We start from the raw sequence: 13,007 nt of genomic DNA, 5'->3' as shown, positions 1-13,007 counted from the left end.
ACAACCAACTTCAGTTCAGTAAGAAATGCAAGGACAAAAACACAAACACAGAAATCTCTTAGGTAAAAAACTATACAAAACTTCTCAAAGTTCTCACACTTAATGGAAAACAGTGTTTTCATGCAGACCTGTGTTGCACAGAGTAGAAAGTCAGTTAAGAAATTAGGTTTTTAGGACCTCTGAGTGACGACGTGGTTTAGCAACTGATTAACCACAGTGATTTTTTTTTTTTAATCTTGAATATTACTTTGTCAAGATATTACCTTGTAAAAAACAAACTAAGAATATCCACTAGCTTTAAAAATCTATAGTTATCCCATCTATTCAGAGCTAGCAACAACGTATAACATTAACACGGTAACATGGTTTAGTCAAATCTCTGAGTTTCCTGTAGCATGTTTGGGACGATAGTGCCCTTCCATAGCCACCTTTCCAGTCTCGTCACACTCATCCTCAACACACTGCAGCTAAGCCCCGACAGGTGAAAGATATTTCCTTTGTGCTCAAAAGGATTAAACTTTATACCACGGAGAGCGTATCTGTATTTCCATTTATCAAATGACAACCTGTCCACTGCATCAACACATAATATATGTGAACTATTGAGACTATATTTTGTCAGATTAAAGACCAGAAAAAACTGTAATCATGTGTCATTCTCATTTCATCAGATCCAAACATATACGCATATGATTCCCATCTGTTTAGTCCAGTGGAAAATTCATGTGATGGCATTTAGTGACATCCTCACCATCATCAACACACATACTTTCCAAAATGGACCTGGTGCCAAGGTGTTAGAGACACCTTCCAACTGTGAATGAACTCTTAGCATGCCTGACTCATGATTCACTTCCTCATATACAAATGCTGAGATATGAAAAAACTCAAAACAGTCCCTTCAGAATTATTCAGGACGGTCAGATGGTGTCAGTATTTTACCACAAATGTGCGCTGAGTTTAAATGACACCACTTGTTATTACTCAGTACATTCAAGTCCTGAAGCTTCATCAAACAAAACATTTGGTTGGAAAACTTGTTTGCTCAAAAACTAATGAGAAGTTCAGGCTTATTTTTAAATAGAAAAAGTTGCAAAGCAGAGGTCAGCCCCAGCAGCAGTCACGTCTGTCACAGGAGAGCAATGCTAATACTCTGGCTACATGATATCCTGTATTTATAGCAACCTACTTTCAACACATTTTCCTTAGAGGACGCACCCCATGAAAACACCACCATTAAGTTATTATAAAGCTATATGACTTAGGCTCTCTGTGGTGTAGCAGACAGTATATGTTGTTTATTTCAGTGTTGATGCAGGTGTAACAGTCCTACCTTCAGCCATGGTGATATGCAGACAATTTCAGTTATAGTCCTTTGAGTTGGGGGCAAAGCCTCCTCATGCAGAAGTGAATGGACAATCACAGCTTCAGTAGGAATCCAATCAGCATCCACGTATCTGTAAAAAGTGTCCAAGTCAATTGAATTATTCCATTTCCACTCTTGTTGTCTGATTTGTATAATCCTCAGGTTGGTCTTCTTGAAGATTTAACAAAAATGAAGAAAGATTTTCAGGTGTGGCAGAATTTGGAGCTGCCAATGCGGCAGCATTGCAGAGAGGGGTCTGGGGACGGTGGGGCAAAGGAAAGCAAGGCAGGGGAAGGAAAGAGCCAGGCTAAGCAGAGAGCCTGGGTAGGGTGAGGGGGGAACAGACAGAATATCCCACCCAGTGTTATTGGTGCCTCACATGGGTATAGGTCAGGGTACAGCACAGGGAGGCTTCAAGGTAACTTTATCCCCCAGAAGGTCCGGGTTATTCTTAGCTGGAGCCCTGCACACCAGCCGCTCTGGCAGGCCTTTTTTGGCGGTTGAAGGGTGTGTGTGTGAGATCAGTTGGCTGAATTGGGAGACCCTACTGGCGGGCCAGTTTAATCTGCCCACTAAACTGGAACAAATCAGGTGCTGAGGACGAGGAATGGACAACAACACAGGTGAAACTGAGCTTGTCACTAAACACCAGCAGCAAAAGTTATGTTCACAACACTTATTGCCTGGTATTCATGTGGGTGACTTCATATTTTTTATTAAGTTTTTCATTGCTCATCACTTTATTTTTGTGTTGTCACATTTGGTTATATGCAGCAGTTTCCAAAATTACAAATTACCTCACCAATGAACCAAAAAGAAAGGTCTAGCATTAGCATTTATCCTGTGATCCTTTTAGCAACCTGCAACAGGTGAATTCCTATATTACTCCTGTGAATATACATTCCTGAGACTGTTTACAAGGTAAATAAGTAAAAAATATTGATATAAGTAGAAAGAATGATCACATTTTCTCTTTAAAACTTAAAAAAACAAGACTACAGCTATGCTAGCTGCTCTGTGAGGTTGTGCTGTCACAGTGGTACTCTGAGCTAAATGCTACCATTAGTATGCTAACATGCTCGCAATGACAATCTTAACTCGCTAATGCTAAGTAGCTACAATGTTAACCATCTTCAGCCCTGTCTCCTAAATCAAAATTTATATATAACTAATTTGGAACAGCATTTTGAGGGAAACATTATGTTGAGCAAACTAGTTTGCTATTGACATTATGAGGAAATGTTGCAAATTAACATCCCTGGCAAGTCACTGCTTAGCCTCCCAACAGGATAAGCAGATAAATGTACCTTTTGATGTTTGAAAGTTACAAATTAAAAGTTGAAGATAAAAATCTGGAGTTGTCTTTTTTTACTCTTTTTGTGCATGCTTAGTTCACGCAAATGGTTTATTTTTGGCAAAATTTTAAGTGAGACGTAGAATAAAGTGAATTTGATAAAATATCACTATTTTAAACTCAGATCTGGTTATGGGTTTTTACTGCCAGAGATGTTCGTCCCACATAATATGTTCGAGGACCGTCGGACATTTGAAAATCTAGTGGTAAGTTCTGTTTTTACAGTTTCTGGCTTTGATAAATGATGTAATTATGGTCATTTTTTTAAAGAAAACATTACTTCCAAACTGGTTTGAAAGACATGTTTTCTTAGCTTAATAGCACCAAACACAAAGTACAGGTGAATCTGATGGTTATGCAGGAACCTAAGTGACTGTAGGACAAAAGAAAAACAACCTTATGATGGGGCTAAGTGGAGAGTTAAGGCAAGGGTGTATAAATAGGCTCTATTTTACCAAATTTTCAAGCCTGTTCTCATCCCGAACTCATCAAATACTGCGCTTTGTCAGTGATTTCAGCATCAGATACTGACATGAAAAGGCACCTCTCATGGCGCCTGGTGGCTTATCATAACGCCAGAAAAGGTGCGTCAGTTTATAGTGCCATCAGCTTGAAACACTGCCAGTATAAGGGGCATTCTACCGAATGTGTGCAAAGTTAGGCTGGAAATATTTTGAAATTTTGTATGTTTTATTTCCAAAACTTTGTCCCTGTATATATTGTACCATATGTAAAGGTCACATTTCTAGTAAAATGACTGTAAATTTTTATATTGTATTTTCAGATTGTATTGGAATGTTTTTCCTCTCCCAAAATTTGTCACTACCGAAACATATAGTATTATATTATACAAAAAATATATATCCTATATCCAATAAATCCAATATCCAATAAATATATAACCTGTTATGCTTGTTCCTTCCCTTGTCTAAATATTTAATTTTTTTTACAAATTTTGACTGAAGGTTTTCACAATTAAATCTATAAAAATTAACAATATTTTAACAAATTTCAAAGTTCAAATTATAGAATTCTTCAAAATCTAAATGCAATCTTTCTTTGTAAACGAGTATACGTAATATAGGGGCTGGAAAGTCCCTGTGGGGTAGGTGGGAGGGGTGGTGCATGACACTGGTTGCCTCCCATGTCAATGTTGAGCCAAACCATTATGTCTTTTCTAAACCTAACCACTTGCTTTTGTTACCCAAGGAAATAAATATAAAAATAATTAGGTGTTTTACCTATGTAAGTTTATTTTGTATGAACCTGATGAGCAGAAACTGTAAATACCCCATGAAAACCCAAATGTATTTAGAAAGACACAATGCATGTAACAAGCATGAATTGATATAGTGTCCCAGATTGTCAGCAGATGCAGGAGGACACCTCGCGTGTCATATGTAGACGTTAAAGTCCACTGACAAAGTGGCAATATTTGATGAGTTGGGATGAGGACAATCTAGGCAATAGCTATCGAGAAATGTCAGTTAAGGCCACAAATGTCAACCCTTCTGGTGGCGCTAGAGAAAAAGTCAGGGGAACGCCAAAGTTGTTGGGATTCATCCTCTGAGGAGCATGAATTTCTGTTCAGAATTTCACAGGAATTAATTCTATAGTTGTTTATATATCACAGTCTGAACAAAAGTGGTGGATGTGTTGTGTTACAGACAAAAAGACTTTATTAAAACATCTTGAAAAACATTTGTACATTTTATTTAACATGAGCTTATATTCAGATTTTTAATTTCACACGTTGCACAATACTCAAAATAAAATCTACTAGAAACAAAACATCAGAGACATACATAAACGCAGATATGTCTTCACCACAGACTGTATAAAAGAAGTGGACATAACCAACGTGATGTCAGTCATAAGCTTTTGGACTACTGTTTCAAAGCATCGAGGTTGGCATTAGGAGCAAGAAGTGACCACATTTGGACGAGAGAGCTGAGCTGAGGAGGATTCACGTTGCTACAGCTCTATTCTGATTGACTGGTCTCCATGGTAGCAACTTGACAATCACAAGGAACCATAATTTACAAATGGAACTTCATGCTGTATTGGAGTAGACTTGAACTTATTGATCTAGATCATAAATTCATTAGGAAAATGTTTACAGAGATTATAAATCAAGCCAGAAGTCGGGTCATTTTCTCATGGACTTGTATATTATCTGACTTCTTCTTGCAACCAGTGCAGTCGCCCCCTGCTGGCCATTATAAAGAACCCAAGTTTAAGGCACTTCCACATTGGTCTCACTTTTTAGAGTCGGAGACAACATCCGCTTCTTTAATAGAGTCTGAGGTCTTTTTACAGTGTAGTGGCAGCACTGGGGGTCACGGGCCTGATGATGAGGGTGAGCTCCAGAGGCACAGGAGGAGGAGCATATCTCTCCTCCCTGAGCAGCCGCAGTAACAAATCCTCAGTGTCCTGTGGCCAGCGGTAAATACGTGTGTTCTGAAGCCAACATGGGACGTGCATCTGTAAAGAGTATGCATATACATGTTTTAAAAGAGAGAAAAGGTGGAAAAATGTGTAACTTTAAAACCTGAGGTTATTAAACAAAAATCCTTTCAGACCTGGGATGCATTGAGGAAGAGAAGTGGTATAAATCTGAAATTCAAGCTGCCTTGCTGGATGAATTCACTCTGCATCTGGAAAAATAAGACGTTTAACATTTAAGCATTTTACCTGTAAGCAATTCAATTCAAATCATATCTCTTTTAAACAAATATGTTCTTACAATGGAGTGAATGTATTTAGTGTGTAGACCATGGCTGTCCACTACAGATCCTTCAATGTCTGCCTTGTACTTTGGACTGATGGCGATGATAATCAGGGTTGATGGCTGTCAAAAAAACAGAACACATTTTAGACACATTTACTGCCTGAAAAGTCAAATTTAACACACAAAACAACACAAAACATCCAATATTAAAGTACAAAGTCATGTTTAGTCTGATTTCGTCTTTTAAGTCATCACTGATTATCTGTTAATACCACTTTTAAACATTTCATGTGACAGTGTAAGCAGAGCAAATTAAATCTAGTAAAAACAGGTTGATTAAACTTACATCTTTCAGGTAACTGTCCTTCCACTTGTTGATATCCATGCGTCTGATGGGGTTGTCAAATATGTCAATCTGTGGAATTAATTAAGTAATTAATTAATTAATCAATGAGTGTTTTTGTTTTTATTCTAAATCTGGCTTTTCAGTGAAGAGGAAGGAGCTTACAGCTGGACGAAAACCTCGCTTCGTGAGGAAGTCTACAAACGGGACTATCTCTGAGGAAATGTCCGAAGAATAAGTTATAAAGACGTTTCCTGAGGAGAGGAGAGGAGAGGAGAGGAGAAAGAGATCAGAAAATCAAATTAATCTCAGAACTGATTCTTCTGTAGTTTTGTAGTTCCAAAAGACCTGTATGCTGTAAAGCCATGCAATAGAAGAGCTCTGCAGACATATATCTTAGCTAAACTGAATATGATTTATAGTTAAAATATTACATTTTTGTTAAGACTTTACTGCTTTGTTTGGAAGGTTTTGAAGAACACCTTATAATTTATGTAATCCAATACAACACCACAAACTAGGGCCTCACAAATCACCATTAACTTGAAACCTGAAACTCTCAACAACAACTCAGTAAGAAGTTGATCTGGATGTAAAGTGGTTTCTATTTTTCCAGCTTGAGACTTTAAGGCAAAAAACATACTTTCATATGCACTGTTCAGTTTTATGATTTTGCTTCCATAACATGTCTCTTTTCAGAGAAGTGGGAAGAAAACGTCAGAAATATACATTTAGGTGTTTATTTTAGTTCAAATTTCTGTTCTGGAAATGTACGCATAAAGCACATATTTAATTAGTGAATACCTCATTTGTGCATTTAAACATTAAAATTTTAGAAAACACATAATACAAAAAATAATTGTCTTACTGTAAATAATCAACAGGGGAAGTTTCATGGTGATATCTATCAGTTAAAATTTTTACCCTATTCATCTGTGGTGTCCTATAAATAAATCTTTAAAGGCCATTTTCTCAAAATGAGTTTCAAACTCTGAGCCAAAAATGTCGATTTAATTTGCACTTACATACACCACACTTCTTAGTTTTATTACTATCTACAGTATATTATGAATGTTTTTGCACAGGGGTTTATTCATACATCATTCATAGCTTGATTTAAATAACATTTTAATTAAAAAAATTTGGCAAAGATATATTTTATATGGCTGTTTGACAGTATTTTCTGATATCAAAAATTCCCTCTGTAACACATGTGACTCCTAATAAGACAACACAATGAAACAAGAATTTTACACCTGCTTTTATCCAGTGTTCAGATTTCTGTTCTGGAAATGAATGCAAATCAGCACATATATTATTGGATAATGCCTCATTTGCATATTTAAAATAAAATTTCTGAAACCTTGTAATACAAAAATAAATGTCCTACTGCAAGTTATCAACTGGGGAAGTTTCATGGTGATACCTACTAATTTAAGTCTAAAGTCTTTTTTAAAATCTTTTTCATTATTAAAGGGTTTAGCTGAGCAAAAAAGCGGATATCAAAACACCAAATAAATATTCATTAAAATGTCCAGGTTGAAAGTCAGCTTTTCTTGAAATAAAAGTATGAAATAGGAAAGTTATTTTTATGTTAAAAATGTCTTGCAGTATTTCGTGCATCTCAGACCTAAACTGACTCACTTACAGGGCACTCCCAAAATATATGCCAGTGATTTGCATCCTGGCTTCTAAAGTCAAAAGTCTTAACCTATCATTAATAATAATTATCTATTACTGATTGGTGTTTGTCTCACTGCTTGTCTTACTCAGATATATTACGATAAGTCTTCCAACAGTGCAAATCAGAGGCTATTTTTAAAATGATTATTATTTTAAACTACTTTTGTCCTGTGGAAACAACAGCAACAACCTAATCCTTTAGTGAATACCTTATGTTAACCTCCTACATAAACAACAGAGGTAACAATTATACTGTGATTTATTTTACCAAGCCCCTAAACAGACCTGGCAGGTTTATAAAGTCAACACACAACCAACAACACACCCTGCTTCCTGCTGTTGTATCCTCATGCAAATAAGACCTGCTGTCACTTCTAATTCCCCCATGCAAATATTTCTTCATACTCCTGAAACATGAGCACCTTCCTTTAAATGGGAGGATTAAAGTGACTCACGGCACTCATCAGGCAGACTGATGGTCCGTCTTTTCTCCTGTGGATGTGACACGGACGCCTCTGCTCCTGTTGGGCCCAGGTTCATGACGCTGACCTGTGACACGCCCTCCACGGGGGGGACGGAGAACTGAGGCACGTTCACTGAGACACTTCCCTGTGCCACGCTGTCATTCACAAGGTGATGATGACGTTGGAGCCTGAAGCAGTGAGACAGAAAAATAAACACAAGGCTAATATGCAAAGTAGTCTCAGCTCCTGGTTTATTATATTTTCTCACAAACATTAACAGTGAGCTGGGAGCAACTTTGTGCGTTTGTGTACTGCTGGTGCTGGGTGAGGTTACAAAGGGGGTGCACCTGGCCTTCATTTCAACAGTCTTTATGCTTTTACCAGTTTTGGGAGTCATCCCAGGGACTTCTGAGCTGGCAGGGAGCAAAGTGGTGACATGGCTGAGGCGTGGCTGGGTATCTGTTGACTGGATTACGGTTGTACTGCTCTGCTCCTGCAGAGTGATAATACCTGACATCCATGGTGCGATGAAGGTCTGTGGATGGTTGAAGCACATGACGAAGGCAGAAAATGCTTCAATAAGGAGGTTACAGCTCAGATACATACAGACTATACTGGTCAGCTAAATGAAAACTATGTTTTAACATAGCCCAATAGCTAAAAAATCAAGGGCTACTCATGGGCGGATTACAAGACAACAAGCCCACCACTTCCCCTACTTAGGAGCAATACACACAGACTTTGTGGTGATACCATATCTATTTGTAGTCTTTTGGTTTCTTTGTGGTCATTTTGTTTCTCTTTGTAGCTCCTTTGCATCTTTTTGTGGTCATTTAGAGTCTCTTCCTGGTCGGTATGTGTTAATTTGAGTGACATGTTGTGGGTGCGCCTGTGCCCTGAAGGCCCATTCAGTAATCAATCCATATTGTTCCCAATGACAGAGGTGGAAAGTAGCTAGGCATTCACTCAACTTTAGGTTCTTTTACATGCACACTCCCAGCACTTTCTGGTACTTCACTGTGATTCAGAGTGAAATATTATACTTCTTACTTTAAAGGTAACAGGTGCTTTACAGCAGAGCTGGGACAAAGTCGTTGTTTTGCAATGTCACAAGTACATCTCAGTTCTTTGCATTCAAATCAAGCCTAAACTTTGAGTTTCGAGTCCCAAACATTTACAAAACATTTACATTTACAAAATGTGCGAAAGCTTTTTGAAATGAATTCATGCTACGTTCACATGGAATCAGGCAGGCAGTAGACAGCTGACTGACAGCACCTTCTGAACGGTGTGGGAAAAACAAATCCAACTGTTCAGTAGAATGGTAGGATGGTAAAACAAAACATGCATGATGATATGTTGCAATAGTGATGCCGTATTGTTTACAAAGACTGGAATAAATGATATAAATTACAATTATTTGTTGTTTATTATTTCAGTTTTGTTCTTGTAATGTCAAGTAATTATCCAGACTACCTGTGATTTCCTTCTTGTGTGAAGGAGCTAAGATACACCATAAATCCTTCTACAGAGGACAGCAAAGAGTTAGAATATTTTAACTCTGAACGGCAGTACCGTCTACTGTTACTGCTGCAAGTATTCTCTGCCAGCCTCAGCTAATTTTACTGTCCTGCTCTCAACTAACATGAGTAATATGATATCCAGTTTGCCGTCTATCATCTGTCAGACTCCATGTGAACACAGCTTAGGTTTGGACTTGCTGGGAATGAGTAGTGTTAATTTTAGTTGATTCAAGAAATAAAGAGAAATGATTTGAGGCACATTTTTGAAATAACACAATCTTTAATGTTTGGACTTGGAGAAAGGTATTAAGTATTTTAAAGTCAAAAGGCTCAAATCCAAGTGAGGTCACGAGTCACTGGTGTTTTTTTTTATTATTATTATTTTATTTATTTTTATATTGTGAAATGTGACAAGACAAACAGCATATAGTGGACATACAATGGTATATAAGTCACTAGTGTTTAAGTGCCAATCGAATTGCAAGTCTGTACTTTTTTCATGTTGTCAAGTTGTGTCTAAAGTCATTTAATTTGTAACTCAAGTCTGACTTGAGTCTAAGTCATGTGACTTGAACGAACCTCAGCTTTAAGTATTCAAGTTGTACAGAATTGCTAAAGATTATCAAACCCAACATTATAACAAGTAGTTTAAATTTGCTTCACCTCAATTAGCTACAGCATTAAAGGTGCCGTATGTCACTCTGAAGAAAGATAGTTGATTCTTGAGTCTCATTCCCAGGTCTTAAAATACTGACGTTTTGGGTTGGTGGTTCAGTGCGTCTAACAACCCAAAGAAACTGTACTTTAAAACCTGGGAATGAGACTAAACAATCAACTGTCTTTCTCCAGAGTTTCATACAGCACTTTTAAAGTTCTACTGACATGTTTTTGCTTTAGTAATAATAAACCAATAATATCTACAAACACAATTCTGAAAGGAGCCATTCTGACGTGAGCACTTTTACTTTTCATACTGTGCATTTTGCAGATGATACTTATGTACTTTTACTTGTAGAATTTTTAATTTTACATTGTAACCAGATGTAGGCGGCATACTTGAAAGCCACATGAGTAAAAGTACAGATGTCTTACCAAAAAATTACTTTAGTAGAAGTTAAAGTCACCTGTTAGAATATTATTAAAGTTGAAATTTTGAGAATTATAAAGTTTATATCTTCGTAACATGTGCACTGCCTTAAAAATGGAGGCCAGAATTACACTTGAAGAAAAATAAGGTAATTTTCCACAACTTTAAGTATTTAAAGAACAAAATCCAGTTTTTGTTTCCCTCCCATTTCTTTGTTTATCCGCCCATCCCTTCCTCCCTCCTTCACTTCCTCCCTTCCTTCCCTATCTTGTAGTAAATAACTAAGGTGCTTTGGGGAAATGTAGCAGGGTTAAAGTGAACAGCATCATCTTTTTAAAATCAGGCAGGCTGCATATTTACCACTTTTGCCAATTTTGGTGGAATAAATGAATTAAACACACTTAATAGATTTTTCCTTACTGTAGTTGTGCATGTAGTGTTGAGGAGGCAGAGAGGGTCTGCAGTGGTGCCACTCATCATCAGATCTCAGCGGCAGAGGAGGCTCAAGATCCTCTTCATCACTCTGAAGCTGAGAATTGTAGTCATCATCACTCCTGAAGATAAAAAATAGATCAATTACTTCATCACAAATTAAACCCTGAGGTGAATACGAATAATATTCCATTATCTGAGGCTGTCTGTCTCAGTCACCTAGCTGTGTCTGTTGATCGGCACTGGTCCCAGCAGCAGCTCTCTCCTCTCACGTCTCCCTCTCTGGTCTCTGCAGGACGAGGGCGATGGTGGAGATTCATCCTGACAGGAGTTGCTCCTCTGTCTTCTGGCTCTCTGTGCTGCATCGGCTGACCCATGAACTTGTGGTAAACATGTCCGACTCTCCGTGACGTTTTCTGGCAGAAATAATCTGCATCTGTGCAGCAGGTTGGTGTGACTCCATGATGATGTGGATTATCATAAAATAGACTGTTTACTGTGACGTCAGGGCTGAAGAGTTTAAGGGAGCTGTCTGACTTATTTGTGGAAAAAACATTTTCAGATTTCTCCATCTCAGCCAGGTTACTTCAGCTCAGCCTGCAGTCCTGCAAGTGACAGACAGAAGCAGAAAAAACATAAGTTAGAAGAAAAAAAAGTGAATTACAGCAAACTTGGCTGTCTGATTAAAACATGGTTGAACTAAGACATAGAAATTATCTCATATGCAGTCGCACAGAACATGAAATGATATCCTCACCTGGGCACGAGCGCTCACCCTGAAAAGTAAGAGTAACAATGGCCTACCTGTTCTCTGCTGGATTCTTTACACTCCTGTGAGTGCTGAGGCTTGTGTGCGCTCCAGACTGCTGTATGCAAATTCTTCACTGCTTCAGCTGCGTCCAATCAGAGGCAAGAATGCAGTGTTTGTGTTGCTCAGCCAGGAATTAGAGGATAGCTTTCATAAGTGGAGTCTTATTCTTAGAATTACCTGTTAAAAAAACATTTTGCTGAAATGATTTTCCTTGAAATGTTGCTCAAATGTAGAAGCAACAACAACACATGGGCTGTAATGCTTTTAAGATGTACTCAGAATGACTAACAAGAGGCTAAAGTCAAACAAAATTCCACAAAAATAGTCTATTTTAGCCTGAACAGAAATTCCAAACAAATAAAAAGCTGAAACCATGACAAAATGCATCTACAACAAACACAAAGTCAACAGGTATTAAATTAGAGATTGCTCCACTATCCTGCTGAATGCACTCTAATTGTCGGGAGGACACCTACTGTGTGATTTGCATATATCCTGAGTTCAGTCATGTTGCCCTTGTATCAAGTTCAGCCTGAGGGAAAACCACAAAGCATCAATCACCCTCAATCATCAGTTATTCCAGCTGCATGCATTCACACAACAGTGACGGATTTCTGTTGACACCTTTTTCCACATCTGCTGCGTGTTCTCTGTAAAAGGTTAACAGTCGGGGAAGCTTTTAAACTAGTTAATGACAAACAGAGGTGGGATCAAGGCACTGTTTTGCAAGTCACAAGTAAATCTCAAGTCTTTGCACTGAAGCCACAAGCCAAGTCTCAAGTCCTAAAGTTTGAATTTCAAGTCCTAAAGAAGCCATTATCCACTCTTCACCAAACAAAATGCCATTTTAACAACAGATTAATATGTAAAAAAATCATGAACGCTTTTCAAAATTTGTATTCATTTCTTAAACTAAGTTTGTTATAAAGTTACTAAGCTGTTAAGTTCACATTAGCTTAACTTTGTTGATATTAACTTACCTCGGCTCAAATTTATTTATAAAGCACATTTAAAAACACCTTACGTTGACCGAAGAGCTGTGCAAAAGGAATAAAATGCTGAAAAACAAATACACGAGAGGCAACATAACTTTCAGGTACACAGCTCAGAGAAAGCCACATCAGGGGGACTCAAACCCTAATGAATAAAGGAAGGTTTTGAGTCTGGACTTGAAAGAGTCAGTGGAGGGGCAGATCTGATTAGGGATGCTGTT

The 13,007-nt window shown here is 37.8% G+C and overlaps 2 protein-coding genes across 52 annotated transcripts in view; both read right to left on the bottom strand.

Moving 5' to 3' along the window:
- LOC117266976 (uncharacterized) overlaps nt 1-1,748 on the bottom strand; it is a 50,988-nt gene extending 49,240 nt beyond the window's left edge. For all 50 annotated transcript variants that reach the window (XM_078175103.1, XM_078175104.1, XM_078175125.1 and 47 more), the window contains exon 1: nt 1,334-1,748. In XM_078175103.1, the coding sequence (XP_078031229.1) occupies nt 1,334-1,343 (10 nt within the window). In that variant the 5' untranslated portion in view covers nt 1,344-1,748. The remainder of the gene's footprint in view (nt 1-1,333) is intronic.
- A 2,626-nt stretch (nt 1,749-4,374) lies between these two features.
- Nucleotides 4,375-12,156, bottom strand: LOC117266930 (uncharacterized). Of its 2 annotated transcripts, none has more exons than XM_033642365.2 (10): nt 11,788-12,156; nt 11,203-11,588; nt 10,972-11,105; nt 8,323-8,476; nt 7,933-8,129; nt 5,960-6,048; nt 5,798-5,866; nt 5,467-5,571; nt 5,303-5,377; nt 4,375-5,204 (listed from the first exon to the last, which is right to left on the bottom strand). In XM_033642365.2, the coding sequence occupies exons 2-10, from the start codon at nt 11,553-11,555 to the stop codon at nt 5,034-5,036; spliced, it is 1,347 nt and encodes a 448-aa protein (XP_033498256.2). In that variant the 5' UTR covers nt 11,556-11,588; nt 11,788-12,156; the 3' UTR covers nt 4,375-5,033. The 2 variants fall into 2 exon arrangements, with proteins under 2 accessions (XP_033498256.2, XP_033498257.2); XM_033642366.2 differs by having other exon boundaries at nt 11,741-11,800.
- Nucleotides 12,157-13,007: the final 851 nt, after the last annotated feature.

This window comes from Epinephelus lanceolatus, chromosome 15 (assembly GCF_041903045.1).
Source record: "Epinephelus lanceolatus isolate andai-2023 chromosome 15, ASM4190304v1, whole genome shotgun sequence".
NCBI classification, from domain to species: domain Eukaryota; kingdom Metazoa; phylum Chordata; class Actinopteri; order Perciformes; family Serranidae; genus Epinephelus; species Epinephelus lanceolatus.
Note: the sequence above shows the minus strand (reverse complement) of the source record. Positions and strands in the feature narration are given on the sequence as shown.

What these genes read in the sequence shown, in the direction of transcription:
- LOC117266930 (XM_033642365.2), bottom strand. Translation starts at nt 11,555, where the DNA reads ATGGAGAAATCTGAAAATGTTTTTTCCACAAATAAGTCAGACAGCTCC. An exon ending in AGGACAGTTACCTGAAAGAT is followed by an intron (nt 5,572 to 5,797) that starts GTAAGTTTAATC and finishes TTTTTTTGACAG; the next exon opens with CCATCAACCCTGATTATCAT. An exon ending in TCTTCCTCAATGCATCCCAG is followed by an intron (nt 5,205 to 5,302) that starts GTCTGAAAGGAT and finishes TACTCTTTACAG; the next exon opens with ATGCACGTCCCATGTTGGCT.